The sequence below is a fragment of the Mandrillus leucophaeus genome, unplaced genomic scaffold (assembly GCF_000951045.1).
Source record: "Mandrillus leucophaeus isolate KB7577 unplaced genomic scaffold, Mleu.le_1.0 Scaffold123, whole genome shotgun sequence".
NCBI classification, from domain to species: Eukaryota; Metazoa; Chordata; class Mammalia; order Primates; family Cercopithecidae; genus Mandrillus; species Mandrillus leucophaeus.
Genome location: NW_012100654.1, coordinates 5466663 through 5491379, shown reverse-complemented (window position 1 = coordinate 5491379; position 24717 = coordinate 5466663). Strand labels below are relative to the sequence as shown.

General features: G+C 37.6%; 1 protein-coding gene across 4 annotated transcripts in view; it reads right to left on the bottom strand.

Moving 5' to 3' along the window:
• GOLGB1 (golgin B1) overlaps nt 1-24717 on the bottom strand; it is a 90575-nt gene that overhangs the window by 46479 nt on the left and 19379 nt on the right. For 2 of the 4 annotated variants that reach the window (XM_011971598.1, XM_011971596.1), the window contains exons 4-10: nt 24521-24673; nt 22359-22487; nt 17710-17826; nt 15115-15237; nt 13856-13969; nt 12210-12612; nt 10037-10152 (exon numbers count right to left, since the gene is read on the bottom strand). In XM_011971598.1, the coding sequence (XP_011826988.1) occupies nt 10037-10152; nt 12210-12612; nt 13856-13969; nt 15115-15237; nt 17710-17826; nt 22359-22487; nt 24521-24673 (1155 nt within the window). The remainder of the gene's footprint in view (nt 1-10036; nt 10153-12209; nt 12613-13855; nt 13970-15114; nt 15238-17709; nt 17827-22358; nt 22488-24520; nt 24674-24717) is intronic. The other 2 variants (XM_011971597.1, XM_011971599.1) reach the window with 2 other exon arrangements.

The following is a 24717-nucleotide window of genomic DNA, read 5'->3' as shown; positions in this document are numbered from 1 at the left end:
AGAGAGAAACACCTTCTTTAAAGTACTGAAGGAAAGGCTGGATGTGGTAGCTCACGCCTATAAGGCTGGATGCAGTGGCTCACACCTATAATCCCAGCACTTTGGGAGGCCGAGACAGGTGGATTACCTGAGGTCGAGAGTTCAAGACCAGCTTGACCAACATGGAGAAACTCTGTCTCTGCTAAAGTACAAAATTAGCCAGGCGTGGTTACTCATGCCTGTAATCTCAGCTACTCGGGAGACTGAGGCAGGAGAATCGCTTGAACCCAGGAGGCACAGGTAGCGGTAAGCCGAGATCGTGCCATTGCACTCCAGCCTGGGTGACAAAAACGAAACTCTGTCTCAAAAAAAAAAAAAAGTTCTGAAAGAAAAATTGTCAATCCAGAATTATAATATCCAGTAACAAATATCATTCAAGAGTAAAAGTAAAATAAAGACATTTTTAGACAAGAAAAAAACTAAGAAAAATTTTTCACAGACAGACCTATACTATAATATTATGGGTTGTTGTAGAGGCTGAAGAAAATGGTATCAAATAGATATCTGATCATCAGAGAGGAAAGGGCATTACAAGTGGTAAATATGTGGATAAATGTTAAGGTCAATATTTTCCCCTTAATGTCTTTCAAATCTATATAACCATTTTAAGCACAAATATTAAAATTGTGTGCTGAGGCTTATCACTTTTGTTAATATAATACATACAACAACTGTGGCATAAGGAATAGGGTAAGGGTATATGATTATAAAGATTCTACCTTTTAAGTGAAGTAGTACAGTATTAACTCTAAGAAGACTGAAAAGGATATATGTTGTACTTCCTAGAGCAACCACTTAAAAATTTTTCGTAAAAAGATATAGCTCAATACCCAATAGAGGAGTTTTGCTTCTGCTAAAGACTGAGTAACATGGAACGGATTTAACCTCCTACCTGAAATAGTAATAACTAAAACCAGACAAAATAATAAAATAATCATTTTCAGAATACTGGATATCAAGCAACAAAGGATAATTATCTCTGAAAGAGGCAGAAAACAAATAAAGTGATCCCTAAAGCTGACCAAGCTTCATGACTTAAGAGAGTTTTCAGCTTGTGATCCAAGAAGGGGGAACATAGGCTGAGCCTGGTAGACTCCCTAAGTTCAGGAGACAGAGCTGACAGTCCAGAAAGAGCAAGATAGCTGCAGTTCACAGAACAGAATACCAGATGGGAAAAAGTCACATGTGGAGAAAACTCTGCAGATCTGCAAAGGGACTGAACAAGTGTTCAGTGAAGCACAGAGCAGCACATGAATGTGAGGAAAGCATCCACGGCTACCTGAACTACCCCTACCTATCTGAAGAGATTAAAGAATAGCACCTGGTGCTCACACAAAACCCGGAAGAGTGTCAGTTATATAGCCAACTGTGAAAAAACACTTCTCAGGGCATTGAGTAGGATACTCAGCAAGGTCTTGCCTCAGGAGTAAGGAATGACTGAGCACTGATTCGAACCCTCCTAACAAATCAAAGCAGCAAGATCTGAAAGGACCAAGTTTTTTTCAAAGAATTTAACTGAATCCCATAAAAAAAGCTCCAAAATATGTTAACAAAACAAAGATAGAAACAAAGGAGAATCACTTGAACCCGGGAGGCAGAGATTGCAGGTTTTGACTAATTTGACTAATTCATGGCAGAAAATCTTCCAAAACTATAAACACAGAGATTGAAAAAGCTCAGTGAACCCCAATCACAAGAAACATGCTATGTCAAGGCACATCATAATTCAAGTGCTCAAAAACAGTGGTAAAATCCTAAAAGCAGGCAGGAAAAAACAGAAAGAGAGAAGCATGACAGATTTCTTATCAAAAACAAAATGTAAGGGCCAGATGCAGTGGTTCATACCTGTAATCCCAGCACTTTGGGAGGCTGAGGGGGGTGGATTGCTTGAGACCAGAGTTCGAGACTAGCCTGGCCAACATGGCAAAACCCCATCTCTACTAAAAATACAAAATTAGCCAAGCATGGTGGCTGGTGCCTGTAATCCAAGCTACTCGGGAGGCTGAGGCAGGAGAATCACTTGAACCCGGGAGGCGGAGGCTGCAGTGAGCCGAGATTGCGCCACTGCACTCCAGCCTGGTAACAAAGCGAGACTCCGTCTCAAAAACAAACAAACAAACAAACAAACAAAAAAACCATGACCAGCAGACTTGCACACACATCCATGTGCACGCATACACAAAAATTAAAAGAAGTCCTTCAGAGCCAGGTCCAGTAGCTCACACCTGTAATCCCAGCACTTTGGGAGGCCAAGGCAGGATCATTTGAGCTCAGGAGGTTAAAACCAGCCATCCTAGGTAACTTAGCAAGACCTCATCTCTACTAAAAGTGGAAAAAAAAAAAAAGTTATCTGGGTATCATGGTGCATGCCTGTAGTCACAGTTACTCTGGAGGCCAATGTGGAAGAATCACTTGAGCCCAGGAGGATGAGGCTGCAGTAAGCCATGATCATGCCACTGCACTCCGGCCTGGGTGACAAAGTGAGAATCTGTCTCCATTAAAAAAAAAAAAAAAAAAGTCCGTCAGAGAGAAGAAAAATGACACCAGATGGAAATATGAAGCCAGGGTTTGGCAAACTTTGGAGGTCTGCATAAATAAAGTTTTATTGGAACATAACCACAACCATTTGTTTCCCTTCGCTCTATGTCTATTCTTGCTGTACAATGGCAGAGTTGAGTACGTGCAACAAAGACTATCTGACCCACAAAGCCTAAAATATTTACTATACATAAAAGGATTGGCAATCTCTGATCTACCACCAAAGAATGAAAAGTACCAGAAATGGTAACTGCAATGGTAGTTAAGATTTATTTTCTTATTTTAATCTCCTTAAAACATAAACATAAATGCTTTATATGTATTAGCCAAAAACTGTCCACAACCCAAATTATCCATCAATGAGTCAATGGTACACAAATTGTGCTGTTTACAACATACTCAACAATACAGTGGAATGAATTATTACTAAACAGACATTAGGATGAATCTCAAGTATGCTGAGTACAATAAGCCAACAAAAAAGTGTATATACAACTTATATAAAATTTTTTAAAAATCTGTAATGACAGAAAGCAGATCAGTGTTTGTCTAGTAGGGAAAGATGTGAGGGAAAAGATTAAAAGAGGACATGAGAAAACTTCTAGAGATGATGAATATGTTCATTTTCTTGATAGTAGTGATGGTTTTACATGTTATCAAATTGTGCTGGGTGCTGTGGCTTAAACACCTGTAATCCCAACACTTTGGGAGACAAAAGCAGGAGGATCACTTGAGCCCAGGAGTTAGTTTGAGGCCAGCCTGGGCAACACAGTGAGACCTTGTCTCTACAAAAAAAAAAAAAAAAAATTGGCCAGACATGGTGGCACATGCCTATAGTCCCAGCTATTCAGAAGGCTGAGGTGAGAGGATTGCTTGAGCCCAGGAAGTTAAGGCTGTAGTGAGCTCTGATCACGTGACTGCACTCCAGCCTGGGTGAGAGTACAAGACCCTGTTTCAAAAAACAAATGAACAAACAAAACCCTCTTTAAACTGTATACTTTAAATGTGTACACATTACTGTATGTTAAGTATAACTTTAATAGAGCTGTTTAAAAGAAAAAGTTGTCAATCAATAAATGAAAATTAAATTCAAGAAACTTCTAATTATCAAATAGAAGGCAGGAAAAAAGAAGGGAAAAAAACAGAAAGCAAAATGGTAGACCTAAATCCAATCACATCAATAATTACATTAAAAGGACTAAGCACTCCAATTACAAAGAAGAAATTAAAAAGTATAACCCAACTATATGTTGCCTTCAAGACATTCACTTTAAAGAAAGACATAAGTTAAAAGTAAAAGGACAGAAAAGAATATACCATTCAAGCAATAAACATAACACTGAATACTTTTATTAATGCCAGATACAGAGAAATGCAAATAAAGAAGTATTACTAGAGATAGAGTAACATTTTGTAAGTGAAAAAAGGAACATTTTATCTGAAAGATAAATGTGTATGTACTAATAACAGAGATTTCAATTACCAAGAGGCAAAAAATGACTACATTAATAAAAGGAGAAACAGACAATTCCACAGTCATAGTTGGAGATTTCAACCCCCTCTCAGCAAATGTTTCAATAACCAGACAAAAATCAAAGACAAATATAACCTGAACAATACTATGATCTAAGTGCTATTTGTAGAACATTAAATCCAATTACTACAGAATACACACTATTTACAAGTATACAAAGTATGTTCACCAAGACACCATATGCTGCATCATAAAATAGGTCTCAATAAATTTCAAAGGATTGAAGTCATATAAAACATATTCTCTGATCATAATGAAATTATATTAGAAATCAGTAAGCTATATAGAAATAAAACCAAATAACTGGATATTCTACAACAATGTGTTTATTTAGAACACACTTCTAAACAATCCATGGTCAATGAAAAAACCACAGAGAAACTCCGAAAAATCTTCAAAAACTGAAATGATTAAAAAACCACAACATAACAAGCTGTGCTTACAGGGAACTGTGTTAACTTTAAATGTTCATGTGAGAAAAGAAGACCTGAAATCTTTGATAAAAAGTTTCACCTTAAGAAGCTATAAAAAGAAGAGCAAAGTAAATCCAAGTAGAAAGAAACACTAAAGAGTAGAAATCAATGAAAATGAAAATAATCAGCAACAGAGAAAATTAACAAGGACAAAAGTGGCTCTTTGAAAAGACTGGGGAAAAAAGTTGAATAAATTCTAGGTAGACTGATAAAGAAAATGAAGCACAAATTAACAACAGCAGGGATCAGAGCTTACAGGCATTAAAAGGATAAAAAGTAAATACTGTAACCAACATTACGACAAAAACAGAACATCTTCAATGAAATGGACAAAACCCCAGGAAAAAAAAAAAAAAAAAAAGCCCAAACAAACCAAAACTGGCAGAGTGAAAAAAAAAAAAACAACAACTTATTATTAACCTTATATCTGTAAAGGAAATTCAATTCATTATCAGAAACCTTCCGAAAACTCCAGACTCAGATGGTTTCATTGGTAAATTCCTTTTTTTTTTTTTTGAGACGGAGTTTTGCTCTTGTCACCCAGGTTGGAGTGCAATGGCGCGATCTCGGCTCACTACAACCTCTGCCTCCCGGGCTCAAGCGATTCTCCTGCCTCAGCTTCCCGAGGAGATGGGATTACAGGCATCTGCCACCATGCCCAGCTAATTTTTTTTTGTATTTTTAGTAGAGATGGGGTTTCACCATGTTGCCCAGGCTGGTCTTGAACTCCTGACCTCAAGTGATCCGCCCACCTTGGCCTCCCAAAGTGCTGGGATTACAGGCACAAGCCACTGCACCTAGCGGTAAATTCTTTTTTTAAAAAGTATTTAAAAAATTATTTTCAAAAACTGAAATAATACCAATCACATACAAACTCTCATAAAATAGAAAGAAAGGAAACACTCACAGAAAATAGAAAAGGGAACATATTATGAGGCTGCCATACCCTTAATACCAAAACCTGATAAAGATATTATAAAACAAGAAAACCATAGACTAATATCCTTCATAAATATGAATACAAAAATCCTTCACAAAATATTAGCAAATCAAATTCAGTAATATAGAAAAAGGATAATACAGTTGACTCTTGAACATGTGTTTGAACTACATGAGTTCACTTATATGCAGATTTTTTTCAACAAATATATTGGGGTTGGGTGTGGTGGCTTATGCCTATAATTCTAGCATTTTGGGAGGCCAAGGGAGGAGGACTGCTTGAGTCCAGAGTTCTAGACCAGCCTCGGCAACATGACGAAATTCCATTTCCACTAATAAATAAACAAAACACACACACAAATAGCTGGGCATGGTGGCATGTGCCTGTAGTCCCAGCTACTTAGGAGGCTGAGGTGGGAGGATCACTTAAGCCCAGGAGGTTGATGCTGCAGTGAGCTGTCATCGCACCACTACACTCCAGCCTAGGCGATGGAGTGACTCTATCTCAAAAGAAAGAAAGAAATAAAATTTTAAAAAAACAAACACAAAAACAAAACTGGTCAGGCGCAGTGGCTCACGCCTGTAATGGGAGGCCAAGGCGGGTAGATCACCAATGGTTAAGAGGTATGGTTAGGAGTTTCAGACCAGCCTGGCCAACATGGCAAAACCCCGTCTCCACTAAAAATAACAAAAATTAGCCGGGTGTGGTGGTGGGCACCTGTAGTCCCAACTACTTGAGAGGCTGAGGCAGGAGAATTGCTTGAACCTAGGAGATGGAGGTCGCAGTGAGCTGAGATCACACCACTGCACTCCAGCCTGGGCAACAGTGAAACTCCATCTCAAAAAAATAAATAAATTAATAGAAAAATTTTTAGGAGGTTTGCTACAACTTGACATTTGTTATTACTCATAGAAGAACCACATAGCCTAGAAATATAAAAAAAAAAAAAAAAGAAAGTTTATTTTAAAAAAATTAAGAAAAAATTAAGAAATAGCAAAAAAACTAAGAAAATTTCCTCTACAAGATTGAGGATGATCTGATAGAGGAAATTCCTTAAAAACCTAAAACTAGTATCACAGCCAATGGCAAATTATGGAACACTTTCTGCTTAGATTAGAAACAATCCAAGAAGGTCAAGTCTCACCACTTCTATTAAACAGTGTACTGGAGGCATAAAAATTAGAAAGAAATGAAATTTGTCTTTATTTTCAGATGACATGATTGCTTACATAGAAAATCCTAGAGAATCTACAAAAAGAGACTAAAACCAATAAAATTAATTTGTTTATCAAGGTCACAGAATATAAGCTTAATAAAATTCAGTTGTATACTTACATATTAGCATACATTGGAAAATGAAATAAAAATAATTCCATCTATAATAATATCAAAAATATTAACTACTTCAGAATAAATGTTATAATGTGCACAGTTTCTCCAATGAAAACTAAAAAACACTGCTGAAAGAAATTAAAGATCTGAATAAATGTAAGTACACACTATATTCGTAGATTTAAAAGTTTAGTAAAGATGTCAATTCTCCTTAAATTGATCAATAGATTCCACACAATACCCATTCAAAATCTCATCTGTCTTTTTTTAAAAAGAAGAATTTGAGAAGCTGATTGTATAACTTATGTGGAAAGGACCTGGAATAATCAAAGCAATCTTGAAAAGAAGAACAAAGTTGGAGGACTTATACTATTAATATTTGACTTCAAGACTAACAACAAACTACAATAATGAAGACTGTGATACTGGCATAGGGACTGACAAATAGATCAATATAACAGAACACAAAATTCAGAAGTAGATGTATTAGTCTTTGATTTTCAATGAAGGCAGCAAAAGAATCCAATGAGGAAAGTAAAGTCTCCTTAAGAAATGGTGCTGAAACAATGAAATATCCATATGGGAAAAAACAAAACAACTTGACCTTTACCTTACAACACATACAAAAATTCATTTGAGATTCAGAGACTTCACATGAAAACTAAAACCATAAAGCTTGTGGAAGAAAGCATAAGAGAATATCTTCATGAACTGGAGCTAAGCAAAGGTTTCACAGGACACAGGGAAAAAAACAATAAAAAATGATAAATAATTAAGTTCATCAAAATTTAGAAGTATGTGCCAATGAAAAGATGTCATGATGAAAATGAATAGGCAAAAGCCACAGCATGGGAGAAAATATTCACCAAATATATGATAATAGATTGACATTCAGAATATATAAAGAATTCCTACTTGATAATAAAAAGACAAAGAACTCAATTTTAAGAATGGGGAAATGATGTGAACAGACACTTCACCAATAGAAGGTATACATATGGCTAAGAATCTCAAGAAGAAAGGTTCAACATAATTTGTCATCAGGGAAATGCAAATTTAAACCACAATGAAATACCACTATATACCCATTAGAATGACCGAAATGTTTTAAAACTGACACCACCAAATCTTGGAGAAGATGTGGAACAAATGGAACTCTCATAAATTTTAGGTGGGAGTATAAAATAGTACAACCACAGCCAGGTGTGCTGGCTCATGCTTGTAATCCCAGCACTTTGGGAGGCCAAGGCGGGCAGATCACGAGGTCAGGAGCTTGAGACCAGCCTGGCCAACATGGTGAAACCCCATCTCTACTGAAAATACAAAAATCAGCCGGGCGTGGTGGCGGGCGCCTGTAATCCCAGCTACTTGGGAGGCTGAGGCAGGATAATTGCTTGAACCCGGGAGGCAGAGGTTGCAGTGAGCCAAGATGGCACCACTGCACTCCAGCCTGGGAGACAGAGCAAGACTCCATCTTGGGAAAAAAAAAAAATAGTACAACCACTTTGGGAAAAGATCTGGCAATTCCTAATAAAGCTAAATACGTAGGTACACTATGGCCCAGCAAAGCAATTCCTCAACTAGTATTTACTGAAGATAAATGAAAACATATGTCCACATAACTACTTGTATGAGAATGTTCATAGCAGTTTAATTCATAATAGCCAAAGCATGAAAAAGCCCAGGTGTCCATCAATAGGAAAATGCAGTACAATCATGTAAAAGGAAAATTCAGCATGTTCATAAAATGTTTCTCAGCAATATTAAAGAATAAATTATAATACATGCACAATATGGTTGAATCTCCAAATATGCTGAGTAAAAGCTTTACACGTAAGAGGACCTATTGTATGGTTAAATGTACATGATGTTGTAAAACAGGCAAAATTAATCTATGGTGAAAAATCAGTAGTTGTCTTTGGAGGGGAAGGGTGAGGATGACTATAAACGGGTACAGGGATACTTTGTGAGGTGATGGTAACGTGATATACCTTGAATAGGGGTTTGGCAACACAGGTGTATGCATTTGACAAAACTCAAGGAATTGCATACTTAAGATCTGTGCATTTAAAGGTTTATAAATCTTACCTCAAAAGAAAAAGAATAATTACAAATAAATATTGAAATATAGTCAATGATATGAATGCTGACATACTTAGAGGGAAATGTACTGATGTCCACAACTTACAGTGAAATGTATTACAAATTTAAGATGAATTGATGGATGGGCAGAGGGATGAATAAATAGATATTTGATAAAGCAAACATGGTAGAATGTTCATGATAGAATTCAGAGGGGTATACAGACGTTCACTACAAAACTCTTTCAACTTATTTGAATGGCTGGAAAATATCTTCACAAAACATTGGAGGAAAAAGTCAAGAATGGGAGAACAGAAGAGACTGGAAACCCTAGATGCTAGAAACCAAGAGGCAAAAATTTTTATCAGTGGACAGTACAGCCCGGGAACGACAGGACTGTGCTGACCAATACGTCTGTGAGTTTGGAAGGGTATAATCTTACAGTGGAGATGACTAAATCTAGTTTTCTCAACTTGACATTAGTCAATTAAGAACATCAAACTAACCACCTTCATTTTGATATTCAGGCTCAATCAGCCTGCATCAGCCTTCGATGGTTATAATCTAGCTCTCTACAGAGATTTTTGTAGAAGGAAGAGAGAATATACTGGCCAATCAGAAGCTACTTGGCCATTATTTTTTTTTACTGTTAATTAATTAATGGGAACAACATGATTTCCATAGTAGACTTTTAAGTTTGATTAGACTGACTTGTGTTCACTAAACCTGATCAAATCTTAGTTTATCAAAAAAAAAAAAAAAAAAAAAAAAAAAGACTTCTGAACTGGGAAAATTAACTATAAAAGCAAAAGTAATGATTCATCTCCAATACAAATTGTTAAGACCTTAGAATCAGAAAGGCTTCTGAGACCATGGTATTTGTTATCTATTAGTTTCTTATTCTTTATTGTTGAAACACTGCATTAATGCCTTTCATGATTCCTTTCAAATAGAATTGTCCTCAAAAAAGTATTTTTTTCAGGCAGAAAAAACATAAGGTTTATATAGCTCTCTGGAATAAATCCTCATCAGAGCACTGAAGTACAGATACAGCAAAGACAAACAGTTAATATTCATAAGAAGTTCACATTTAATTACCTGTGTGCCCTCATTATAAACATCTGGGAAACAAGTCTGAGATGCTGTTTCATGTTGTTGCAAGGGCAGTCTATTTAGAAATTGGCTAATTTCTTTGGATTTTTGCTGGAGTTGATCTAAGGAAAAGAAAACAAATAAATGTAATATTTGCTTCAAGTCTGAAATGTAGTTATTATTATCTTCTAAGGATATACACTGTATGCTGTTTACTAGTTTAGTTACCTCAGTTAAAATTAGGATGCCAATGACAACATTATTAACTGTTTAAATGTTCTCAAGGACCAAAGGACACCTCAGTAAGTCACTTCCTTCAAAAGTAAAATAAAACAGGCCTAAGCTTTTTTTTTTTTTTTTTTTTTTTTTTGAGACGGAGTCTCCCTCTGTTGCCCAGGCTGGAGTGCAGCGATGCAATCTCGGCTCACTGTAACCTCTGACTCACGGGTTCAAGTGATTCTCTTGCCTCAGCCTTCCAAGTAGCTGGGATTACAGGCGTGTGTCACCATGCCTGGCTAATTATTTTTGTATTTTTAGCAGAGATGGGGTTTCACCATGTTGGCCAGGCTGGTCTCGAACTCCTGACCTCAGGTAATCCCCCCACCTTGGCCTCCCCAAAGTGCTGGAATTCAGGCGTGAGCCACTGTGCCCGGCCCTAGGCATTTTTTAAAGTTCATTTTCCATTTCCCCCTTGAAAATGGCTTTAGGGTTTTTGTTTTCTTCACTCTCAACAGGTGTTATGGATTCCACCAAGACTCCACCACATGGTTTTAAACATTAACATACTTAAGAGAACAGCTTGCTCATGTAACACCCTGGTCCTGTGTGATGCCCTTCAAAACTGTCTGGCTAGGGCGCGGTGGCTCACGCCTGTAATCCCAGCACTGTGGGAAACCGAGGCGGGCAGATGATCTGAGGTCAGGAGTTCGAGACCAGCCTGACCAATACCGAGAGGCCCTGTCTCTAGTAAAAATACAATGCATGGTGGTGCATGCCTGCAATCCCAGCTACTCGGGAGGCTGAGGCAGGAGAATCACTTGAACCCGGGAGGCGGAGGTTGCAGTGAGCCGAGATCATGCCATTGCACTGCATCCTGGGCAACAAGAGCAAAACTCTGTCTCAAAACAAACAAACAAAAAACTGTCTGGCTAACGTTGTTATTCAATACAAATTTTCTTTTTCTTTTTTTTTTTTTTTTTTGAGACGGAGTCTTGCTGTGTCGCCCAGGCTGGAGTGCAGTGGCGCGATCTCGGCTCACTGCAAGCTCCGCCTCCGGGGTTCACGCCATTCTCCCGCCTCAGCCTCCGAGTAGCTGGGACTACAGGCGCCCGCCACCACTCCCGGCTAGTTTTTTGTATTTTTAGTAGAGATGGGGTTTCACCATGTTAGCGAGGATGGTCTCGATCTCCTGACCTCGTGATCCACCCGCCTCGGCCTCCCAAAGTGCTGGGATTACAGGCTTGAGCCACCGCGCCCGGCCTCAATACAAATTTTCAACTTAACTCTTTCTAAAATCTTTTGTTTATGTCTATGTCTATGCCAATCTATTAGTAAAGGTTATAATTTGGGGAAGAGGATTGGTGAGATGGAGTATTAGTGTTGAGGAAGTTTCACTTTTTAATTTATAAAGTTCTAAAATGTTCAACTCTTTAGAGGCATATATTACTTTTATAATAACACATTTTTTAAAAGTTTCCTTTATACCTTCTTAAAGGATAAATTTTCACCTATAAGAAATCAGGTGAAAAGAGATTTTCACCTATAAGAAAAGCATTGAGACCCATTCATCTTTAGATTTATGGATGACTCCATGCAATTTAGTCTCCTAACCTATGTACCTAGATCTGGCCTAAGTTTTCCAAAAACTAATTCAAATCCCACTTGTTTCAGTCACTGAATCCTTCAGATCAGAGTCATATTTAACATAGCATTCTATTTAATATCTGGAACATCACTATCACATTTTTAGTATTATAATGATAATTATAATATTAAGACAGATTATAGCCAGTCAGAGGCAGGAAAAATGCATCAAGAAGTTCAGAAGAGCTGTTTTTCTCAGTCCTTCTATTGGTTCAATCGGTTTGAGCAAAGATTTCATTAACGGATCCCTGAAAATATGAAATACAAGCCACTCAGGTGGTAGAGACACGGACTTCAAAAGCAATCAGCTACTGACCTTCCAGTTGCTCAATGGTCTGGGCTGACTGAACTGCCTGTTCATCCTTATCTTGGAGAAGCTTTGAATTTTGATCCTTTAGAGCATCACAGGCAGACTGCAGCTCTTGTCCAGTCTTTTGAAGACTCAAAATATGAGAGGTCTTCTCTTCCATTTCTGCTTTGTGCTTCTGCTCCAAAGCACTATACCGAGACTCTAGTTCAGCCTGGGCTTGGCCTGCTTGCTCTAACTGTTCTAAAAGATGACGCATTTCTTCTTGCAGATTATGGAAGGATAACTTTCTCTCTGCCACTTCAAGTTCCATCTTTTCCAGTAGAATCTTGGACTCCTCTCTTTCTGTTTCCACAGTGTTCCTTAAAGTATTATGCTCAGCTTCTATCTGCTGTAACTGCTGAGAGAGAATCTAAGAAAAAAGACAAAGTCTCATGAGCCATAAATATATTATTTCATTTCAACAAGCATTGTAAAGTGCTGCTTCTTGTAGGACAGAAAAAAATGGAAATATGTTTCTATGCTAGAGAGAAAGCCCTTCTCAAGGAGAGTTGAAAATTAAGAGGAGAGGAACTGGCTGACTTTCTCCAGCAGCACACAGGCACCCAGAAAAACAAACAGAGAATGTGGACTGTAGCACCAATTCTGCATTATGATGAGACTACTTGAATGTGACAGGATAGGGACACAAGGAATCCAAGGGCTAGAAAAAAGGTAGTTCAAACTGTCAAGCATGGGTCCATACAGGACACGGAAAGGAACAAGGGTAAGGAAGAATTAACATACTGGAGGAGCAAAGTGGAATTCAATGGAGTTCAATGAGAATGAAGATCAGGACAATATGAGAAAGAAAATGGCAGGATGGATTATAGTCAGATCAGCATTACTGATTACCTCAAGGGAATATTGCAGAATGAGATCATTTCAATCCAACAGAAGGTCAATTGACAAAAACAAGAAAAGATGGGACTGTACATAAAGCACAAAAATCATTCAAGACAGAGAAGAGTAACTGATGAAAAAGAAACTCACTAAAGGATAATATAGGCCAAGTATCCTTTATTCTAAATGCTTGGGACCAGAAGTATTTCAGTTTTCCATTTTTTTCAGATTTTTGGAATATCTTGGCTATCTTGGGGATGCGACCCAAGTCTAAACATGAAATTCATTTGTTTCATATACATTGTATACACATAACCTAAAGACAATTTTATACAGTATTTTAAATGATTTTGTGCATATTTGCCTTTGACCTGTTACCCTGTTCCACAAGGTCAGTTGTGGCATTTTCCACTTATGGTGTCATGTTGGTGCTCAGAAAGTTTCAGATTTTGGAGCATTTTGGATTTTCAGATTAGGCATACTCAATCTGTATGACATTCCAGAGAAACTAGGACCCTAGACCTAAAATGGCAAAGGGAAAGAGCAACAATAAAGAAGGGCAATGTATGCTCCATGAGGGAAAGAACTGTATTTATTTTTGCTCCTAATTGTACTGCATCCCCACCACTTAAGTACAAGGTATTCGTTGAAAGAATGAATAAATGGCATCAATTCTCTGAAGACTTTAAATAGGCTTTTTTATCTACTGCCTGGCAAACTAAAGTGGAAATGAATACCCCCCAAGGCAGGAAGTAAAGATTAGAAGGCAGTACCTGGTTTCTCTGCTCAGCAGCAGTCAGCTCCTGTTGCAGCAAGTCAACGACCTGAGCACGGCCCACCAAGGATTCTTCGTGTTCCTCAAGCTTCCTTTGCAGCACCCTCAATTTCTGAGAAGAAAACATTTTAGACATAATGTGCTAACAAATGAGTGCTTGTATTTGCTTCTCTTTCAAAATGTCATGTAGATTTGTGTACTAAAATTTTGGGGTGTTGAAAATGACAGTTTAAAGAGTGGGAGACCAGCATGCCATGCTCCCCATCCAGTAGCAACAAAGACTCTCCAAAATGTCTTCTCCAGAGCACCATCAACAACCAGACCCAGATACAAGCAAGTCCCTGAATTAGGGAGCCTCTTTAAAAATTAGAAAAAAACAATGACGCATATCTGCCTTCAAAATCATAACAGTTAATAACCTGTACCTAGATAGCATAGGTAACATGTACATCTCACCCACCCAAGAGAACATTCTTTGCAGGCAAGAACCATTTCTCTCCTCCTAGTTTCATGCACTGAGCAGGCACTTGAAAAACACTTGTTGAATAAATAAATCAACGATAAGCATATACAATTAGTATTCTACTTAATAATATGTTGTATTCTAACACTTTATTTAGTGGTGCATTCTGAAAGAGTGCTTAGAACTTAGAAGTTTTTGCTCTAATTAACTCTAATTACTTTTCACTCTAATTAAACAGATCAAACATAAAGTATCACTGAAGTGCCTTTCAGTACCACACTGCACTACACACTAAGTGAAATCAAATACTTTGAGTTAGTAGATGGTGAACTCAAATACAATGAAGCCAATTTTCAAAATCTACTCAAATTATTTTTAAAAAGAATTACTGATCTAATAAAAGACTTCGTGGCTTCAAAATCATTCTTCTTCATCTCTAATTTTTTGAATATTTAAAACTGACTTCATTGATTTGAAGCTTTGGGTTAGGTGTGTAATGCACAAAGGTAGCTATAATCAGAAAACTGAAGAGAAACCAATTTTTGACTATCACATAAATTCACCAACTAAACTCAGCTTTTGAGCACCAACAACCTGATTAGAGGGGTAAAAGGCAAGAAAAGAATAACAAAAAATAAATAATTTTTATGCAACAGAAGACAAGGACACCAAAGAGGCCAATAAGGAAAACACTAACACCAAGTGAAGAGCAGTGGGTAAGGGTAGGAAAGTGGCTGTGATGAATTAAATATTAACCAAAATGACAGTCATTCTACTGAGTTTTAGCAACACACCTGTTGCATCTCTGTTTCCACATCTGCCTGGGTTACTAACTGAAGAAGCTCATCTTCATGAAGACGAACTTGTGTTTCAAAGCGGGCATCTTTCTCTCGGACCACCTGCTGCATGGAACTCAACTGAAGACACATACCAGAGAAACTATGCAAGTTACACTCCCCGAATATTGCACAAATAAAACTCACAGACTACTTTCCAAGACAGACACTGAGACTTGATAATAGCTTTTTAAAGTGAAATTTTGATTGTCAAGGATGAGGACATTGGAAGAGAGATAGGCCAGACAGTAACTACGAAATGTGAGAGAAAGCCTATTTTCAAATTCAGAGGTTAGCCTAACATAAATTTTGATCAAAAATTATACACTCATGGTTACTAGAAATGTTTTAAATATACAAGAAGTGTATTTTTTAAAGTTCTAGAAAGATTAAGATATTAAACACATAAGGTGAAGTTAAGTTAGATTTCTATTAAACCATGGACACTTCTTGCTCATGGCTGAAAAGCTTTCAATAAAATTCTCATGCCCTATAAGTGAAAATTCAAACTAACATATCATTTATTCAAGATTCTCTGCAACTGGAAATACTAATCTATCTTTCTAGTCTTATTTTCAAAGAATTGCTTCTAATAAAGAACCTGGTGTGCCTCTAAATCCACACCACCTCCCCAGACAGCTGTTTTCAGCTGTCATTACCTGCAGCCTTCTAGATCATGCTCATTTTTAACTGGCTCTGAACAGAATGAAATGGAAGTAAATAGACTGATCGTAAGCTGCTCAGTATCAGTGCTTCGTCGTCTTTTTAGGTTGTGCGTGTGTGCATCTGCTTATTCATCTCCTTAAGATCTACAGTGGAGCATGCTGCTTAGCTGTTAGCTTGCCCATTTTGCATTGGTCCTTTACTGCTGCTATCTCAGTTTGTGACACCTTGAATCAACTTTGGCTCTCTTTTTTGGGAGGAGAAAAGAAAATCCTCATAATTTTTTATTATCTGGATTCCGAACTCACTAGGAATCTGGACTCTTGTGTTTCAAGTGTGTAGGCACTGGAGTCTTTCATTAGCCAAACATTTCTAACTCCTTTCCCATAAATGTTCTATATTCTTTTTCTTCTCTGCAGTTTTGCTCACACCATTCCCCATCACTGAAATTATCTTCCCCAGCTTGTCTAGAATATTATCTATCTATCATGGTTTTGCCTAAATCCCAACTTTTTCATGTAATTTTCCTTAACTGTCATACTCACAGTAACCTCTTTCGCCTCTCGAAATATTTTGTTTGTACTGCTGCTTGCTTTGGCACTTATTCAGAAAGCCTTAAATTATGATGAATCTCTTAATACGTTTACATATCCTGGCTTTCCATATTTTAGCAACATATAGGTAAAAACCTATTTTGTATTTCTTCATCCTGCACTGTATATACTGCATATACATAAAAAGGACACAATAAAAATAAATAAAAAATTTAAAAAGGACACAATAAAAGCTAATAGGTAAAACCAAGAATTTCAGGATATACAATTTTAACGGTATACACACCAGTAGGCCAACCACAGAGAGAAGGCACCATTAATACTACAAATTATTAATAAAGTAAACACCTAATGGATAAGATTAGGTTTAGCAATGTACAAAAGTACTTCAGGGAAAAAAATCTTTCATGATTCATAAGCATTCCCCCACTGCACCTCCCCCCCCCAACACACAAAAATTACAGTGCCTGTAATCCCAGCACTTTGGGAGGCCAAGGTGTGAGGATCACTTGAACTCAGGAGTGCGAGGCCTGCCTGGGCAACATAGTGAGAACTTGTCTCTTCAAAAAATGTAAAAAATTTAGCCAGATGTGGTGGTACATGCCTGTAGCCCCAGCTACTTGGGAGGCTGAGGTGAGTGAGAGGATGGCTTGAGCCCAGGAGATTGAGGCTGCAGTGATCTATGATTGTACCACTTGTACTCCAGCTTGGACAACAGAGTGAGACCCAATTTCAAAAATAAATATGTGGGAATGGGTGGCCAACCAAGAAACCTAGAAAAATAGAAAAAGTTGAGGATGCCAATCCAAATGGTCTCGTCTTGATAGACGAAAAAAATGGGAAGAAGAATGTCACATACTGGTGCCATTTAACATAAAATCACATGACCTACACCACTTTCTCATTACAAGCTCACTAAGTAATCTAACTATAATTTATCTTCCTATTAAGATAGATATTATTTTAGGGAAAGAATGAACCTAATTATTTTTATTTCTTTTGGTTTACTTATTGATCTCTTCTGAACTCAGCATGAGCCCATTCCTAAAAGACTGAATCTCTGTCTGCTATTAAAATTAAGTTTCTGGACCTGCAGAACTAAGAAACAGTCATCAATTAGGCTACAGAAAATTAATCAAGGTAAATAACACATTGTGAGGTTTTCTGGTGTTCCCTAATGACACACTTACCTATCACACATCTCCTAATCTCTTCTACTATATATCCTTCTAATTTCTAGTGCAACACCCATGCTACTATACTTTTATCTACTAAGATTTTTTAAAGTGACTCATTGCTCTTTATCCCGATTTTGTGAGGTCCCTTCCACCCCTACCTGTGCAGCTTGCTCTGCCTGTGTCTGGCTGAGCTGGGCTTGTAAAGTGCTGATGAGTTCTTCCTTCTCCTGGAGCTGTTGCTTCATCATTACAAATTCTTTCATCTCTGTAGAACTCTTATCAAACTGAAGACGTAGAAGGAAAAAAAATTATTTAAGCAAAAAAATTAGCATTATTAATTCTTTGACCTCCCTTTCTTGCTTGACCTAAATGCCTACCACATTTCCGTCTAGTTTCCATTGAACACAAAGGGAAATTGCATGCATTATCAAAATTTTATTTGTCAGAAGAAGACAGAAGCAGTAGTGGCAATTTTTCAATTTCTCTGAATCCTCACATAGAGATAGTACGAGATAGTAAAACCAAAAAAACCACATATAACATTTACGGTAAAATTAGGCAGACCGTCCTAAAAACCATAAAATATAGGCTAGTAAGGACAAACCACCAAAACCCACAAGAACTACATTGTATTAGTCTTACATCATTTAAGAAAAAGAAGGCAGCAACAGAGAGAAATCTGATGGCTCTGAAAAAGGGACACCACTAAACAGCCAATGTATTTATTTGTTGGAATGCACAGTTGGCCAATTTTAGAATAGTGGCAGGGCTTTGCCATTCCTTAATACTAGGTAAATGCAAGGGGTGCACAGTAAGAAGGTCTAAAAGGGTTAGAGCAATCTAGGCCCCCTGAACTCTCAAAACTGACTCATCATGGCTCCCTTCTGAGACATGAACCTGTACTAAGAAGAAAGTGCCAGGAGTGACATAAAAATTATGCAGAAAAGGAATTAAAGAGACAGAAGAAAGAGGTCTACAAACATACTGTATAATTCAATATCAACTAGTCACATGTGGATATAGAGGGCTTGAAATGGGTCTGATAGAAAAGAAATATTTTTAATTTTTAACATTATTTAATTTGAATTTGAAAACCGAAGTATAAATTATTTTTCCATTAAGTACAACTTTGTTTTGGCATGACTATATTTCATCTTATCTGTTGCATCATGTAAGTTACTGTTGAGGTGTTGCACAAGTAACAAATGTATATGTAGTTGGTATCAATGGGTTGATTCAGTGTAACTTTTATCTAGACCCCTATATAACATTGTAATGTGTTTATTTGTATACTTCATGCAGACAGCTTGAGTAACAGTTGATACCAATTTAATCATAACTAATAAATTGCAAGATAAACATTATAATTGAATTTTTGAAGTTCAAAAATAAATATAGACACATTTCAAAATTTAAAATGAAGGCCTTCTACTGTTGTATAGTTGGTTCCTTTTCACTTCTAAGTAGTATTCCAGTGTGTGGATATACCACAGTTTAAATACCTCCCTACTGATGGGCATGTGAGTTGTTTCCAGTCTTTAATTATTACAAATAAACCTATTACTATTGGACAGTGCTGATATAAACCAAAGCGAAGGGCAGAAGGAAGAAAGCCAGGAAATCTCAGAAATCCAGCTTCCATATCCTTGAACACAACACAAAAACAACAGAAAAAGGAAGTCTGTTAAGAAAAGCTTTCTTGAATCAAGCCTCCTTCCAAATAGAGGTTTAGGAAAATGAATTTCACACAAAAATAAAGAACAGAAAAGGATGAAGGTCATATCCTATATAAAGTTACTATTAAAAAAAACAGAGTAGCCCCCACTAGCAAGAGGACCCTCACCAGATGCAGCCTCTCACCCTTGGTCTTCTCAGCCTCCATAACTTCTTATAAATTACCCAGTTTCAGGTATTCTGCCTCAAGCAAGAGAAAACGGACTAAAATGGAAAATTGGTATTGACAAGTGGGGTCATTGCTGATAATGATTATTTGAAAATGTGGAAGCAGTTTTGGAACTGGGTAATGGGCAGAGGCTGGAAGAATTCTGAGGAACTAGCTTAAAAAAAAAAAAAAAAGCCTAGATTCCAATGAGGGGTTTGAAGATAAGACAACTACACAAAGTTTAGCACTCCTTGGAGATTGGTTAAGCTGTTGTGACCACAATGCTGACAGAAATATAAATAGTAAAGCCCATTCTGGTGAGGTTTCAGATAGAACTGAGGAACAAAGTATCAGAAACTAGAGTAAAGTCCATCCTTGTTGTAAATTAGCAATGAACTTGGCTGAACTTGTCCAGTTTTCATATGGCCAAGAACTTTGTAGAAGGCTGAGCTTGAGAGTGATGAACTAGGGTACATGGCAGGAGAAAATTTTAAGCAGCAAACTGCTCAAGCTGCTATGTGGTTACTTCTATCTGCTTACAGTGAACACAGAAAAAGAAAACAGAGCAAAAAAAAAAAATTGGAAAATTTGCAACCTGGTCATGTGGTAAAGAATGGAAGAAGATTTCAGGATGGGAATCCAAGAATGCACAGCCACCACTTGCTAAAGAAATTAACACGGTTAAAAGGGAGCCAGTAACTAATAGTCAAGACAAGGGGAAAAGGCCCTAAAGGCATTTCAGAAGGCATTTTAGAAACCTTTAAGGCTGCCCCAACAGCTGCCATCACAGGCCCATGGCCCTAAGAGGACAGAATGGTTTCTGTGAATAGGCCTTGAGATACCACTGCTCTGTGCCACTTCAGGACACTGCTCCTTGCAGGTCAGCTGTTCTGGTCAGTGCAAAGCAGCCCCAGGTATGACTCATGCCACAGCTCAAAAGGTATGAGTTGTAAAACTTGGTAACATCCACATGGTGCTAATTCCGCAGGCTCACAGAAAGCAAGAGCTGTGGAGGTTTGGTAATCTCCACTCACATGTCAAAGGATAAGTCAGGGGGCTCAGGCAGAGACTTGTCTCAGGGCAGAACCACCAGCGACAGCCCCACTAGAGCAATGCCAAGGGGAAATGAGGGGTTGGAATTGCCCTACAGAGTCTCCACTAGAGACTAGTGGAACCATGCCTAGTGGAACCATGGTGTGGAACTACCACTGCCATACCAGAACTATAGAGCTACCAGTGTGCAATGCAAAGTCAGCCTGGGAGAGCTGCTGGCTGGACGAAGCCCAGCAAAGCCATAGGGGCAGAACTGCCTGAGGTCTTAGGGACCCAACCCCTGTACCTGTACAGAGGATGCTGAAAATGGAGTAAAAGAAGGTTTTCTGGAATTTTAAGGCCCAATGTCTGCTCTCTTGGTTTTCAAACTTGCTTGGGGTCTGTTACTCTCTTTCTTCTTGCCTAGTTTTCCCTTTTAGAATGATGACGTGAATCCTATGCTTGTCCTACCATTGTATCTTGGAGGTAGATAATGTGTTTTTATTTCATAGGCTCACAGAAGAATTGGTGCAGGAATGAGCTAAGACTTTGGGGCTGCGGGGATAGAATTAACGTATTTGCATATGGGAAGAATATGAGTTTTAGAGGGCCAAGGGTGGAAGGCTATGGTGTGAATGTCCTCTCCAAAACTCATGTTGAAACTGAATCCCCAGTGTGACAAGAGGCCTTTAAGAAAGGACTGGTTCAGGAGGTCTCTGAACTCAGGAATGGATTAACATATTCATGGATTAATGAATTAATGGGTTGTCATAGAAAGGGAACTGGTAGCTTTATAAGAAGAAGAGAGACCTGAGCTGGCCAATTAGCACACTCAGCCCCCTCACTATGTGATGCCTTGCGCTGCCTTGCGACACCACTGAGAGCCCTATCAGCAAGAAGACCCTCACCAGATGCAGTCCCCCAACTTTAGACTTCTCAGCCTCCATAAATGTAAGAAATAAATTCTTCTATTTAAATTAAATTAAATTTCTTTTATTATAAATTAAAAACAAAACTAAGGAGCAGAATGATATGATTATAGGTGATAAAAGCATACCAGAGGCACACTAAAAAAAAAAAAAAAATCCACATTGCAATCTATTTCAAAAAGTTTTTAAAAATTAAGAAAATTATACAGGCCAGGCATGGTGGCTCACACCTGTAATTCCAGCACTTTGGGAGGCCCAGGCAGGTGGATCACTTGAGGTCAGGAGTTCCAGACCAGCCTAGCTAACATGGTGGAACTCCATTGCTATTAAAAATACAAAAAATTAGCCAGGCATGGTGGTGCATGCCTGTAATCCCAGCTACTCGGGAGGCTGAGGCAGGAGAATTGCTTGAACCTGGCAAGCAGAGGTTGCAGAGAGCTGAGATCATGCTGCTGCGCTCCAGCCCGGGCAACAGAGTGAGACCCTGTCTCAAAAAAAAAAACAAAAAGAAAAAGAAAAGAAAAAAAAATTATACAGAGATGAGAGAAAAACATAAATCAGATTTAGAAAAATCAGAAATGAGGTTGACTGAACTCATGAAAAATCCAATATAAAAGAAAAACTCATTGCACTATAGAAGATAAAAAACAAAAAAAACACAAAAGTAAACAAAAAACAGAATGCCTAAAGTGAAATAAAACAACAAACAAAAAAACAAACTTAAAATGTGTGAAAAGATGTATTGAAAGAGTATATTGGTTATCTACAAATAACAACTAAAAATGACAAACAATAAAGCATATTCTAATAAAATTACCAGACAAGAAGAAAGGAAGAAAAGGAGACTGATATATACGTAGATAAATGCCCATTGTGCATCTAGAAAAATGTATTTGTCACATAATAATCCATTGGTTTTAGTGATTCGTTAACCTAATGATTATGAAGTAAATTCCATCCCTACCTGTGCAGCTTGTTCTGCCTGTGCCTGAGTAAGCTGGGCTTGCAAAGTGCTGATTTGTTCCTCCTTCTCCTGGAGTTTATGTTTTATCTTTTCTACTTCCATCTCTTCCTCTGTAGAACTCTTGTCATGCTGAAAATGCAGGAGATAAAGTCATTATTTAAAAGAATTACAATTAATATATATTTGATATTTTCTTCTAATTTTTCATTTACAACCATTTAGTTATAATTTTATTAAACTGATGGGAGCAAGAAAAACCAGCTGATCTAACAAATGAGAAATCTTAAGGTTGTCCAGTTTTCGTATGGCCAAACAGTTCCTCACACCAAGCATGTGAACCCAAAACTGTGGACAACATAGAAAACAGCTATCTGAAAATACTGGAGAGCAACCAAAAGCGGGAAGATACTGGAGGGGATGTGATAATTGGAAAAAATGGCACCAAGTGTCCCATTTTGACAGCTTTTATTCTGAGGGCAAAACCAGTCAGTGCCATGCAGGACTAAACCTTAATAGAAAACCCAAAGTCTTGCTGCCTTGAAGAATCAAGGAGTGAGCTCAGGAAATTATAGCTGTTGTTAAGTGAGAAGCAAAACGTCAGAAAAGAGCCAGTGAGGGGAAATCCAAATTTTTCAATAATCTATTTTTTTTCCCAAAAGCTCTCCCTTAGACTGAGATTCTGCCTCTCTATAAATTTAGTCCCTCCCAACCCCCTAAACAAAGCTATTTCTGCTTGCTGGAATTACAAAGAATACTTGTATACTTTCACACAAGTCAATCAAGCACCTGAGGACTGTTGTCATTTCTCCAACTATACTTTCCACAGAATACCTAGCTCTGTATTGAGTATATAATAGTTAAAGGGTTGCTATGATTGATTGCTAAAACTTAGAAATCATTTCTTTAACAGAAGAAGAAAATGAGCTCTAAGACATTGATTTCTTTAAGGTCTCAGAGCTAAAAATTAAATTAAAAAGCAGAATATAAAATGGGTAATTAAAAAATCTGACATCATAGCTGAGGAGAAGCTGGAGGGAACAAAGCAATATGAGGAGAGAGGCTGGTGCTACCACAGTGAGGGGAAGATAACTGACAGAGGAAAAACCAAAAGGAAAAGAAGGATCAAGATGAAATTACTTGAGAAGATTGAGAAGAGCTTTTAAAATAAGCTTAAGAAGTTAAATAAGGTTATCAATTCAGGAAAAGTAATGTCCTCTGATCATTAGCCCCTGAGAGGAAAGACTAAGCAGGAACTGGGTCACTAACTAGTGATCCCAAGGGTTGTGCCTAGAAAATTGATTAAAATCTCATTTCCCAAGAACTAAGGATACTAGTGGGTCAAGGAGTAAAACAGAATGAAACTAAAAAAATAAAAAGATTTCTTACACACAGTAAGTCTAGGCTCACTCTATAATTTCAGTATGCATGTGATATGCCTGCCTCCATATAATCTGTACCAAACTCTCCACAAAACTGAAGTTTCTTGCTCTCTAAATATCTAACTGAATGTGAATATGTGGAGTTTAACCATAGAGGAAAGATAAGGAAAATTTGAGTAATGGGACAATATTCCTCACAGGGCAGTACTTTCCTTACTCCTCCTCTGTATCTCCAACCTTAAACTGCTTTGTTGGCTGCAGTCATAAACCTAGAGAGCCTCCCTTTTAGAGAGTCCAAGGTAATTCAGCTGATTCAGCCCACATGCATGAAGCTTTAATCCACCACTATGTGACTATATGAGGACACAGAATATTCTGTGTTAAGTCATTGAATTAAAAAATTTCAGAGCTGGAAGAAACCTTAGAGATAACATAGTTTAATCTTCTAATCAATGATGAAACGCCTCTAAAAGGTAGGTTTCCCTCCTCTCTAAATGCCTCACTTCGGTACTTATTTCTTCCTGTAAGCCTTCTTTAATTCCCTGAAAGTCTAGGTCACAACTGGCATTTCATATCCATGTTTTCTGTAGGCCTTTCATTCTCCCTGTGTGTGGCCTACAGTCCAGCTGAACTATAAGCTCAATAAGAAAAAAAAACAAAAAACCAAAACATTATTTAGTGCTGTATGATTTTAGCATCCTAAATGTTTGTGATTGGTGAAGATCTGCTGTATTCGTAGGTTTTTTCAACTTAGGAAATACACACTATACCCAGTCACCATACCTTGGAAAGTTGCTCCTCTGACTGAGGTTCTGTCAGCAGAACAGTCCCTCCTTGTGCTTTCATTTCTTCTATGTGTTTATTCAAAGAAGTTAATTTGGCCTTCGCATGAAGTTTTAGTTTTTTAATTTTGTTATCAGCAGCTTTTTTTTCTTCCTGCCCAAGAACAATGATGGTAAATACATAAATGTTTATTTACC